The sequence below is a fragment of the Barbus barbus genome (assembly GCF_936440315.1).
Source record: "Barbus barbus genome assembly, chromosome: 36".
NCBI classification, from domain to species: Eukaryota; Metazoa; Chordata; class Actinopteri; order Cypriniformes; family Cyprinidae; genus Barbus; species Barbus barbus.
Genome location: NC_136714.1, coordinates 5,243,624 through 5,255,540, shown reverse-complemented (window position 1 = coordinate 5,255,540; position 11,917 = coordinate 5,243,624). Strand labels below are relative to the sequence as shown.

Below are 11,917 nucleotides of genomic sequence, written 5' to 3'. Positions count from 1 at the left end.
TTTCCACAAAAATATCAAGCAGTTTAATTTTTTCAATATTTGTAATAATATATTATGCATCAAATTGGTATATTAATCTTGTGATCATGTGACACTGAAGACTTCAGCTTTGCCATCACAGAAATAAATATTTTAAAATAGAAAACAGTTATTTTAACATTCACAATATTAAATTTAATAAAAATTAATGCAGCCTTGGTAATCATTCTTTCAAAAACCCTAAACTTTTGATCAGTAATGAAAGTTAAAAAAATACATTTGAAAAATCTGTGAAACGTACAGTACACTGATATTTACCTTGTAATAGCAATTTTCTTCAATAAAATAAATGGCATTTTATGAAATGATTACTTTGAATATTTGAAATCAATTCCCATCAATGTTGCTGCAGATTCTGTAAAATGACATTTCTCTCAAGACTTCACAAAATTAATTTTATTTGAGAAAAGGCACATACTCTGAAAAATGCTGTGACTTTAACCTACAAGTATTTACTTCTACAAAGTAGGGTCATTTGAAAATCTTCAACGGTGTTACTTAACAGATTAAGATTTTATGATTCAGGCGTGTATTAAATAGACTGATCCAAAAAGGGATCTAAAATATAAAAGGTCTTGCCCAGACCCTATAAATTAATAGAATTTTCGTGAACCAGCACAAATGGAAGACCAGAAAACCTTTTACCCGTACTGGGGTAGGAAAAGCGCTACATGGAAGCCGACACACATTTACAAAGTCCTCACACTTCAGTGACTTTAAAGATGTAAATAAGTGATACAGAATTTCAAACACTAAATAGAGCCTGTAAATCCTTACCGGCCACTGACATAGTGCTTGAAAAGACACTGTCTAAATGTTAGAGAAAAACTGAGCTTTTGCTCCACAAGGCATTAATGAGGGGACGGATGCTACATGCTCTGCATACTGTGACCCTTTTGTCCATTTAATGATGGTATTTTTTGGATTTGCTTCTTTTCCCCCCTCTCTCTCCCTTCAGCATTCTCACAAAACCAAAGAATCGTGAAGATGTTCATGGTGTACTTGTGATGTTTGTTGCGTTGGCCCATGAAGGAAAGGCTCCTAGATTGAACATGGCCATTCCCCATGTGTTGATGCCAAGGTTGATACTTAGAATGCCAATGATGTTGAGAATGAAGCCTGCCTTTGCCTTCAAACAAATAGAAAATACAATTATCCACTCATTTTTTTTTTCAAAAACAGGGTCTCAACAATGTATTTTGACATTTAACTCCCAGTTAAACTTGAACTGGAACATAAAAGACTCGTGTGAAATGTGTTCTGCCATACCATATCCACGACTTTGAGGTTGCCATAGGAGAAAGCAATGGCGTTGGGTGGAGTGGCTACAGGAAGCATGAAAGCCAGCGATGCGCTGATGGTGCAGGGCAGCATCACGTAGAGAGGATGGAGCCCGATGGTTGTGGCCTGCAGATAGAGGTGGCATAGCCTATTATTAGCACTCCCATACTCAAGTTAAATTTTTGAAAAGCGCAGCAACATAGAATATGTGGTAGGTATTGTTGGGCTACTCTGTGCACTCACCATAGAGGCCAGAATGGGCAGGAACAGTGTGGTGGTGGCTGTGTTGCTGGAGCACTCTGTGAATGTTCCCACCAGGAAACACAGTATCAGAGAGATGGCGAAGGGTGGGATGCTCCTCAGTGGAGCCAGACTTTGACCCAGCCATTTTGACAGTCCAGACACCTACACAAAATAAACAAACAGACAAAAACATCATGACATTATATCAAAATAAATTTTGTTTACATAATATTACTTTACTTACTTTTGTCATTTAGCAGACGCTTTTGTCCAAAGCGTCATGTGTTATTATATATATAAATACACATACATGTATATATTTCAGAAAAATAGGTTGTTTATATATTAAATATTTATTTATAATATAAATTAAATGTAAATATTTTCAAAATATATACTGTATGTGTGTATTTATATACACAGAACACACATATATTATGCAAATAAAACTTTTATTTTGTATGTGATTAATCACGATTAATCATTTGTGACCCTGGACCACAAAACCAGTCTTGTCGCTGGGGTGTATTTGTAGCAATAGCCAAAAATACATTAAATGGGTCAAAATTATCCATTTTTCTTTTATGCCAAAAATCTTTAGGATATTTAGTAAAGATCATGTTCCATGCAGATATTTTGTAAATTCCTTAACGTAAATATATTTGTCCGATCCTAACAAACCATACGTCAATGTTATTTATTCAGCTTTCAGATGATGTATAAATCCCAATTTCGAAAAACTGATACTTTAAGACTGGTTTTGTGGTCCAGGATCACATTTGACAGCACTAATTATATTATATCATACTATGTTGTTTTTTTAGCATCTAAAGTACATTCGATTATTTTAATATAACATCTAAAATTAAAGGAGACTTATTATGCCCCATTTTACAAGATGTAATTTCAGCCTCAGGTGTCCCCACAATGTGTCTGAAGTTTCAGCTCAAAATACCCCACAGATAATTTATTACATAATTTGTGAAAATGCCTATTTTGAGTCGAAGCAGAAACGCACTGTTTTTGAGCACATCTCTTTAAATTCAAATGAGCTGCTGCTCCCTGCCCCCTTTTCTAGAATAGGGCTGTGTCTTAACAGCTCGTTCCTCAGGATACTCTGCTAATTTGTACTCTGCATCTGTTTGGTTTTGATTATCATGTCTATGGTGCTGAAATCATGCGTTTTAAGCCATATTAGTTTAAACTTCTGATACAGGGTTTTCTGAGCGCACACATCTGAAGCACATGGACAGAAAGCGGCTGTCACATGGCATGTGAGTACTGAACTCTTCTTCTCTTTCATGTCTTATTGCACTTAAACTGTCAAATACACACAAGTTTGTTACAAAACACACATGAGTTACAAAAACAGTTGATTATGTCTGTGAATGTAAGTTACTGTGTTGTTCTTTTTCATGTTTTCTGGCTTAGTAGATGCACCGGGGACCTGATTATAGCACTTAAACATGGAAAAAGTCAGATTTTCATGATATGCCACCTTTAGGTCATCTTACCTCGCTTCCTTTTGCCAAGGCAAATCCTCCGCCCAGGAGCAGCACTATGTTCCAGGGCATACGTTCATGCACCACCTTCCAGTTTAGAATAGTAGGAGTGCCCTTCAGTTTCTTCTTCTTGTCATTCTTCTGTTTTTCTCCTCCTTTATAAAACAGATAGACCAGTAGATCTGGTTTAAAACCTAGTTTAAACTTATGGCACAATATTCAAATACTTTGAATGCAGAAGCACCTTACCTTCCTCCACGTCTTCAGCTTCTTCATCATGTTCATCTTCATCATGTTCATCATTAGCACTGCCTAAACATGAAACGTCTAGCTGAGATGGAATGACGAAGAACAGGGTTGACATGAAAATGGCCACAGTGCCATCTGTGACATATCTTTGCAAAGAAAAACAGAAAATATAAAGAAATTAAAATGCATAGAACATAACTTTTTTTTTTTTTTTATGTGAACAGTTACTTAAGCTTTTGGGTGACGTTTACTCACTGTCCATTTTTGTTAAAGAGCTCAGTAGCCCAGCCTGGCATGAACCCTGGTTCTCGTGTGAACCATAGGATCACCAAGACCACAAAGATGACAAGCACAGCACCCTCAGCAAAAGAAATCGTTCCCAATTTCTTGTATTCATTTTTCATCACTCTGTAAGCGTCTTTGTCTCCCTCATTTTTTGAACCGCAGCCAAATGTTTTTTTAAAGCTGAGAAACAAAAAACCTCAAATTTAAATAATATAACTAATAACACTTAGTTTATGTCCTAGACACACACTCTAATTTAATGTAAAGCATGCAAATTACTTACTTAAAGCCCAAGTACATGAACTGCAGCCAAAGCCAAGAGAGCGCAAGCATCAGCACCATGTTAGGAAAGGCAAAGCCGAACCAGCTGGCAAAGTTGATCACGTCATTGTTATCTGGAAAAATGCTGCAAAAATTTGCAAAAATATGTGTGAGAAGAGACCTGATCAGCACACACACACACACACACACACATATATATACAGTATATATACACAGTTTAATTCAAAACTTTACATAAACCTTTCAGAATCTGCTAAATGTTAATTATTTTACCAAAATAAGAGGGATCATACAAAATGCATGTTATTGTTTATTTAGTATTGACCTGAATAAGATATTTCACATAAAAGATGTTTATATATAGTCCACATGAGAAAATTAGTTGAATTTAATAATTAACATTTTGCAGATTCTGAAAGTGTATGTAAAGTTTTGACTTCAACTGTACATATATTTAAAAAAAAAAAAAAATCATCAAAAGTATTATTATTATTATTATTTTATGTAGACTTGACAGGATACTTGACAAACGTACTCATCCATCTGGCCCTTGAGAATAAGGTTTGGTGTGGTGCCCGTTAGGGTGGCTGTTCCTCCAATGCTGGCAGAGTAACACACAGAAAGACTCATTCCTTTAAAGAGACGAAGGTACTTCGCTTCCCGTTCTCTCCTCCTGCCTTCAGAGAGTGCATTGATTCTTGCCTCCACATCTGGGTTGGCTGTAAAGATTTAGAGCAGGTGGGATGTAACTTTTAAGACTGTTCTTTAGGCTATTTCCCCTGATTCTGATTGGTCAGTATTGGCAACGCTGTATATGAGTCCACTCGTTTCGGTGACACTCTCACCCTCTCATTTCATACAAAAGCATGGCACCACTTTGCAGTTATCGATTGTAGTCAAAAAGAGCTTTTTGAAACTTCAGATCAACTGAACCAATTGCTTCACAACATGATTCATTCTTTGGAAGCGTTTGAAACACGAACGCTGACAGCTGATTGTCAAAACGGTGTAAATGTAAAAGAGCTAAAATGCAAAGACACTTTACAAACCAGTTGCAAATGTTTTAATAAAAGCTTAATAGAGCTTAATCAGTTTGGATGCCATATTGAATTGAATGCGGATGAAAACGAGGCTGTGAAGAATAGACTTATTTACACTGGAAGGCACTGTATAAAGGTCCTAGATCATGTCATTTTTGTAACTGACAACTTTTCAGATTGTTTTTTAGTTTTTTTGTCTAATGACAGTTTTTTGTTTTTGTTTTTTCCAGAAAGACATTTAATCAGTTGGACAATTGGTATGTTGTCAAACATCAGTATACCTAAAATATGGTGCTAGACTGACTAAGGTCTATGTAGATTAACATTATAAAACAATAAAGTAATTTCAATTCAGTGGCTACAAATGTATTTATTTGCCGAGCAGCAGAATAATAATAATAATAATAAAGTGTCAACATGTCAAGACTTACTGTTGGGTTTGTCTCCAGTGACATTGCCCAAAGCTGGTTTGATGTTGACCTCAGCCAACTCAAATGCTTGGTTATCTTGGCCTTCCCTCAGCTCTTTCTCATCAGAGTCTGCCTCTGTGGCGCTGAGCTGTTCAAGAACAGCTTGAGAAATGGGCAGCATCATGGCTGTGGTGGCCGTGTTGCTGATCCACATGGAGAGGAATGCTGTTACGATCATGAACCCCAGCATCAGCCTGCAGAAGTTAACAGACAGACAAAACAGGTGAGTGTGAAACAGAAATAAAGTAGCTTATAATTTTCAATGTGTGTTATCTTACAAAGCAGGCCGAACTCCAACTATTAGGAGGACACTCAGAGCGATGCGCTTATGGAGATTCCAGTGTTCAACAGCTATAGCCACCAGCAGACCCCCAATAAACAGCATGTTGGTGTCCTTTAGGTACTCAACACACACCTGAAAGATAACAAAGTAACGGTTACACATTTAGCTCTGCTCAGTATGGCTTCAGTTTCAAATGTATTACTAGGCTGTTGTTTACTGTACACAGTGTGCACTACAAAGCCATCAAAATAATTATTTTAGGCCTGGGTAAATTTACTTTGATGTAACAACCATTACATCTGTTATGCTAAAATTTTACTTTGGCAAGCCAAAAACAGTTTTTAAAGTAAATGGGTGCCTTCTCCTTCTGTGTGTTTCTTCTTTTCACAGTCTGGCAGAAATGATGGGTGGTTCCAAAATATATGGTCGCATGACAGTAAAAGTGTACAGTTGGTAAGATACAGGGGGTGGGTCATCTTACCCACTGGCTCATCTTACCCCACGCTCCCATATAATGTGTGCTTCCTACTGTTTTTCCAAAATAGTATACGAAAATGCATTATGCATTGGTAAACATTTCAATCAGTAGTACAAAGTTAACCTCTCAGAAATAGCATTGGTCATTTTGCATTTTAAATCCAGTTTTGTGTGCAATCTGAGAAAAACGGTCAAGATCATTCAAGTTGAGAGCATTGCTTTGTGGGATATGGTAACCAGGGCATTTATGGTTGTATTTTCTTATTGACCGGCTCATTAGCCTGAATATCTAGAACCAGTCAGTTCGAAAGATAAGGATTACAGAAAAAACAGATTACAGTCTGTTTGACGACATGTTCCAAGGTGTTCATAAAAACTGCTTTTATGGCCCATAAAGTTCTTGAATCATTAGAGATAACACTTATAAAAGTAGATTTAATGCTGATGTAGGTAATTCTCTTTCTCTGTGTCTTTAGTGATTGTGACGATGATAATATAATTGATCTTCTTTTATGATAACTATTATATACACATTTATTTTAAATGATTGTTATGTGAGTAGTTTTCTTGTACATTATGTTTAGGTATATAATGATGCAAAGTGCTAATTATGGATTTTTTGGAAAGATACCTTTCCAGACTCCATGATGCCCATCATTGGGAAGAGGATGACAGGCAGCAGGGCAGTGACGGCCAGCGGCATGCACTCTGTACACCAGTACAGCGCCATCAGGATGATTGCAAAACCACATCTTGCCTCCTGAAGAGCAGAAGTGTCACAAGGTAAGTGAACTTGAGAATACATCACCTATTCGAGTAGCAGTAGGACACATTTCTATAGAAGAGAATTATTGGATGTGAATGAGATGCATAACACATCAAAGTTGCAATCTCAGTTCTATGGCAATCCTTTCATCATAGGGGAGGAAAAGCTGGGTTTCGATTCTATATATTATATCTGGTGAAGGTACCAGTTGAAGACCTATTTAGACACATCTATCGCTCTCAGAATGCTGATAAAAGTAACCCTTGACCATAAACGACTATAAAACAACAATGGAGGAATTTTATCAGTAGAGAAAATGCAGTGTAACCTCTTTAACCCTGTAAAGTCTGACATGAAATATAGTCAGAAAAGAAATCTAATTGTTTCAAATGTAACAGTCTATGGAACCTTTAGATAAGATATATAAAAAAAGTGCATATGTGTATCATATTTGATACATCAAGCATTTATGGTCCATATAATATGATGTAATAATGTAATGAGAACACCTGAGAAGGAAAAAAAAAACCCTAAAAAAAAAAACCCTAATGTTTTTACCTAATTTTACTGAAAAAGTAAGCTCAAACTGAGCTAAAATATGCAAGTTGCTGCTATTTATATGGCCAAAAAGTAAGATGACATTTGCATAGTTTGTAATGTAAATCAATGTTTCGATCTTTATAACAGTACAGTATAGCAGACTACTTACATAAAATGCATATAAATATCAGTCATCACTCTATATCTCTCAATATTATGACTTTGTAAGATATTTACAGTAAGTGCCTAGTTTGTAGTAGTGGGCAAAACATTTGATGTTTCATATTTAATGACAGTATTTGATTAGATACAGTTTTAACTTTTTTTCCCCCAAATATGATGTTTGGATAATTAACCTAATCAAACCTAAGTTGCTTCAATCCAGTAAGTGTTCATTTTGAAATATTACTAACAGTGTCAATGTTATTCTTATGTTTACTTTATAAAAATCTGTAAAGATTTCACAGCAAAAACACACCTGAAGGTGAACATTTCTCAAGTTTTGATCATGTTGGTAATTTAGAGGCATAATTTTGTGAATCACATATGACACTAGTCTTTATAGAGGTAAACTTTCCAAAACCTTCTGGTTTTATGTATGAAAAATACTTAAAAAATACATATAACATAATTCGATCTTGTGTAAGGGCTTTTAAAACTACATAAAAATAAAGTGCATTCAATAGTTTAGCCACTTGGGGTTCTTAAATGTCTGATTGTTCCTTTTTTATTAAGAATGTAATATTAATAATAGTGTCAAATATCCAATATTTTTTCAGCTGAAGCTCTCTAGGTCAGAGTAATCTGGTCAGCTCTTGAGTAACTTTGGGCCATATGACTTTATTTTCTTTGTTTGTGACTTGAGGATGACCTCTGCAAGCTGTGTAAATAGAGTGTCCAGTGTTCTGCAGTTTATAAATAAGAACAATGCATTTTTCAGCCATCATTCAGCTGCTGATGAGGCAAAAAAAATTAAAATACGCAGATGTCACTTCGTCATATTTCAGTCATTTGGCTAGTATAAATTCCCAAACACAAAATGTAGATGCATGAAAAACAGTTTTGCTTAAGATGTTCATGTCAAGGGCTTTGCAGAAGATTTTCACAAAATACTTCTGCTCCAACAGAAAAGCACTTACCGGAGTTGGGATGACTAGCGGCAGGGGCAATATAAGAAAGGGGGTGATGAAGATGATGAAGTAGTTTCTGTTAACCCACAGCCAGCGTTGAAACGATGCCATGTCTTCTGGCCCTCAGCTGCAGATGTCAGGTGTATGCTGGATGGAGAGATCAACAGAGTGCTGATGGTGCGAGCGGAGCAAAGGAGGTTGTGCCTGATCAATGTGTTTATAGGCATCGTCACATAAGGAAAATTAAACATTAACTGTGCGAACAAGGGGAGGGTAAATAGGGGTATGAAGGAGGGGAGGGTAAAAGAGATGGCAAACAAAAAAGATTAACCCTTTTGTTATCCGTTTCTAAAGACGCAATTCGTTGTATTGTTGAAAAACTAACTAATGGATTTATTAAAAGCATATCTGAACTTTTCACACTGCCAATGTCATCATGGAAGAGCAGGTATCACCTGATAAGTGTCTCTTTTACACTAGAGATATGTAAAGAATGTTTCTTAATGTTCGCTTCTGGGAAAATGTGGGAAAAGTGTGGGAATGTATAAATATAATTGTCATTGTGGTGGCTTCCCTATGAGTTCCCTACAAGTGTTTTTTTTTTTTTTTTAGAATAGAATCAGATAACAAAAAGCATTTGTTATTCTAGGTTACTATTAGTTTATAAATAAACTATTATTTACTATTGTTCATTTGTTAATTTATACAAATGATTAAAAAATGTGTTTTGTAGCCTATATACACATGTGGTCAGAATTGTTGGTACCCTTGGTAAATATGACCGAAGAAGGCTGTGGAAATAAATATGCATTGTTAATCCTTTTGATCTATTATTTAAAAAATTCACAAAAATCTAACCTTTCACTGGAGAATAACTATTTAAAATGGGTGGAAACATCATTATGAAATAAATGTTTTTCTCTAATACACATTGGATACAATTAACAGAATACTTTTTGAAACCTCCATTTGCCAAAATAGTATAGGAGTTTTCTCCTATAATGCCTGATGAGGTTAGAGAACACCTGACAAGAGATCAGAGACCATTCCTTCATCCAGAATCTCTCCAGATCCTTCAGATTCACAGCTCCATGACGGTGCTTCTTCTCTTCAGTTCACTCATTTTCTACAGGGTTCAGGTCAGAGGACTGGAATGGCCAGCAGAAGCTTGGTTTTGTGCCCAGTGACCCATTTTTGTGTTGTGTTTAAGGTTTGTTTATGCATTATTTTCTGGTTGGAAGATCCAAACGTGGCCCATCATAAGATTTCTAACAGTATCAGTCACTTATTGATTTTTTTATCTGTTGGTATTTTTTTTTTGTGAACAATTATTTATATTAAGACAAAATATTGCAGTGTAGAAAAGAACATAGTACAACACCCAATCACCAGAAGAACAACAAATACACATGAAGACAAAATAAATCACACATCAAAAAGAAGAAACAAACGATTCAACAATGTCAAAAGCAGTAAACATGCACCAAGTGCCAGTGATCAGGGTTGGAGCTGAACTCTGCAGGAAGGCAGATCTCCAGGAACAGGGTTGGGCACCCCTGCTCTAGAGAAAACTTGATGCACGCTTTCGATCTCGATGTCTCTGCCCGCAAGTGATGGGATCCAGATCAGCAGTGACTGTTTCAGAAAACCAATCGGGTCATCTTTCTCGGCCCCCTCAGGTAGTCCCAGCAGGCGGAGATTACTGCGTCTGCTGTGGTCTTGTAAATCAGTCACCTGCTGCTCGAGGGCACCCAGACAGACAGCCAGTGTGTTCGTTGATCACCTTTTTCCGATTAAAAAGTCAATTTTAGAGCATATATTCTGGATTGTAGTCATGTGAGAAGCGAATTCGGTGTGCATTGCTGCTAATTCAGTTTCCAAAATGTCCTCAAATCGCTTTATAGTGGACACCATGTTGTCTTCCATATCTGCTAGGCCTGCTGCGGCCGCTGGTTTAGTTTTCTTCTTAATTGGCGAGGATGATGGTGAAAGATAAGTGAGTTTCCGACTGTGTGACACCTATCTGTTGGTATTTGATAGAATCCATGATGCCATGTGTCTAAACAAGATGTCCAGGACCTTCAGCAGAAATTTAGACCTACATCATTTTTTAATGATGATGACAGCAGTATATTTCATTGTACACATGGGGTACTTTTTATTCCTGTGTTCACCAAACCCATATTGAGTGTTTGCTGTTAAAAAGCTAATTTTTTAGTTTCATCTGACCATAGAAGCCAGTCCCATTTGAAGCTCCAGTCGTGTCTGATAACTGAATATGCTGGAGATTGTTTTTTGGTGAAAGCATTTTCTTTTCTTAATTTTTTTCTTGAAGCCCTCCCAAACAACATGTGGTGATGTAGGTGCTGTTTGATTATTATTTTTTTAAGGTTTTCTGACCCAGAAACTCAACCTTTTTCTGCAATTCTCCAGCTGTGATCCTTGAAGAGTCTTTAGCCACTCAAACTCTCCTCCTCACCGTGCATTAGGACGATATAGACACACATCCTCTTCCAGGCAGATTCATAACTCAGTCTTGATTGGAACATCTTAATTATTGCCCTGATGGTGGAAATGGGAATTTTCACTGCTCTAGCTCTTTTCTTAAAGCCACTTCACTAATTTGTGAAGCTCAATTATTTTATTGCTGCACATCAGAAATATATTCTTTGGTTTTTCTCGTTGTGATGGATGATTAAGGGAATTTGGGCTTTGTTCTCCCTCCTATTTGTATTTCTGTGAAACAGGAAGGCATGGCTGGATGTTCATAATCACGCTGGTGTGCTTAAAATTGTAAATATGAATGGGAACATATTTCAGATATATTTTACTCATAAGAATTTCTAGGGGTGCCAATAATTGTGTCCAACATGTATTTGAGAAAAAAATATTTATTTTATAATGAGATTTCCCCCCATTTTAAATTCGTATTATCCAATGAAAGCTTAGATTTTAGAAAAATCTTACAAAAATAAAAGATAAAAAGGATTAACAATGCACATTTATTTTCACAGCCTTCTTTGATCTTATTAACCATGACTGATAATGCTATAAAAATGAATGTTAACGCACTGAACCTTATTGGAAAGTGTTATGGTTTATAACTGATGTTATTTAAAATCTTGTTATTAAAAAAACAAAAACAAAACCTTGCTATGTGTGCTGTGTTAAGCTAACTGAGACTTGCTATAGCACTTGCATATCGTTGCTATTTTGTTGATTTTGATTGCTTCTATTGTCCTCATTTGTAAGTCGCTTTGCATAAAAGTGTCTGCTGAATGACTAAATGTAATGTAAATGTAAATTTAATGTCCAAATAATTTTATCTAG

At 36.1% G+C, this 11,917-nt stretch overlaps 1 protein-coding gene across 1 annotated transcript; it reads right to left on the bottom strand.

Moving 5' to 3' along the window:
* Positions 1–1,030: 1,030 nt before the first annotated feature.
* LOC306855644 (solute carrier family 13 member 2-like) lies at positions 1,031–8,698 on the bottom strand (the record flags this gene model as incomplete). The annotated part of the gene is made up of 12 exons (XM_079394431.1): positions 1,031–1,168; positions 1,309–1,446; positions 1,564–1,725; positions 3,078–3,194; positions 3,310–3,460; positions 3,570–3,779; positions 3,883–4,005; positions 4,417–4,600; positions 5,353–5,585; positions 5,670–5,806; positions 6,783–6,911; positions 8,597–8,698. The coding sequence occupies 12 exons, from the start codon at positions 8,696–8,698 to the stop codon at positions 1,031–1,033; spliced, it is 1,824 nt and encodes a 607-aa protein (XP_079250557.1).
* Positions 8,699–11,917: the final 3,219 nt, after the last annotated feature.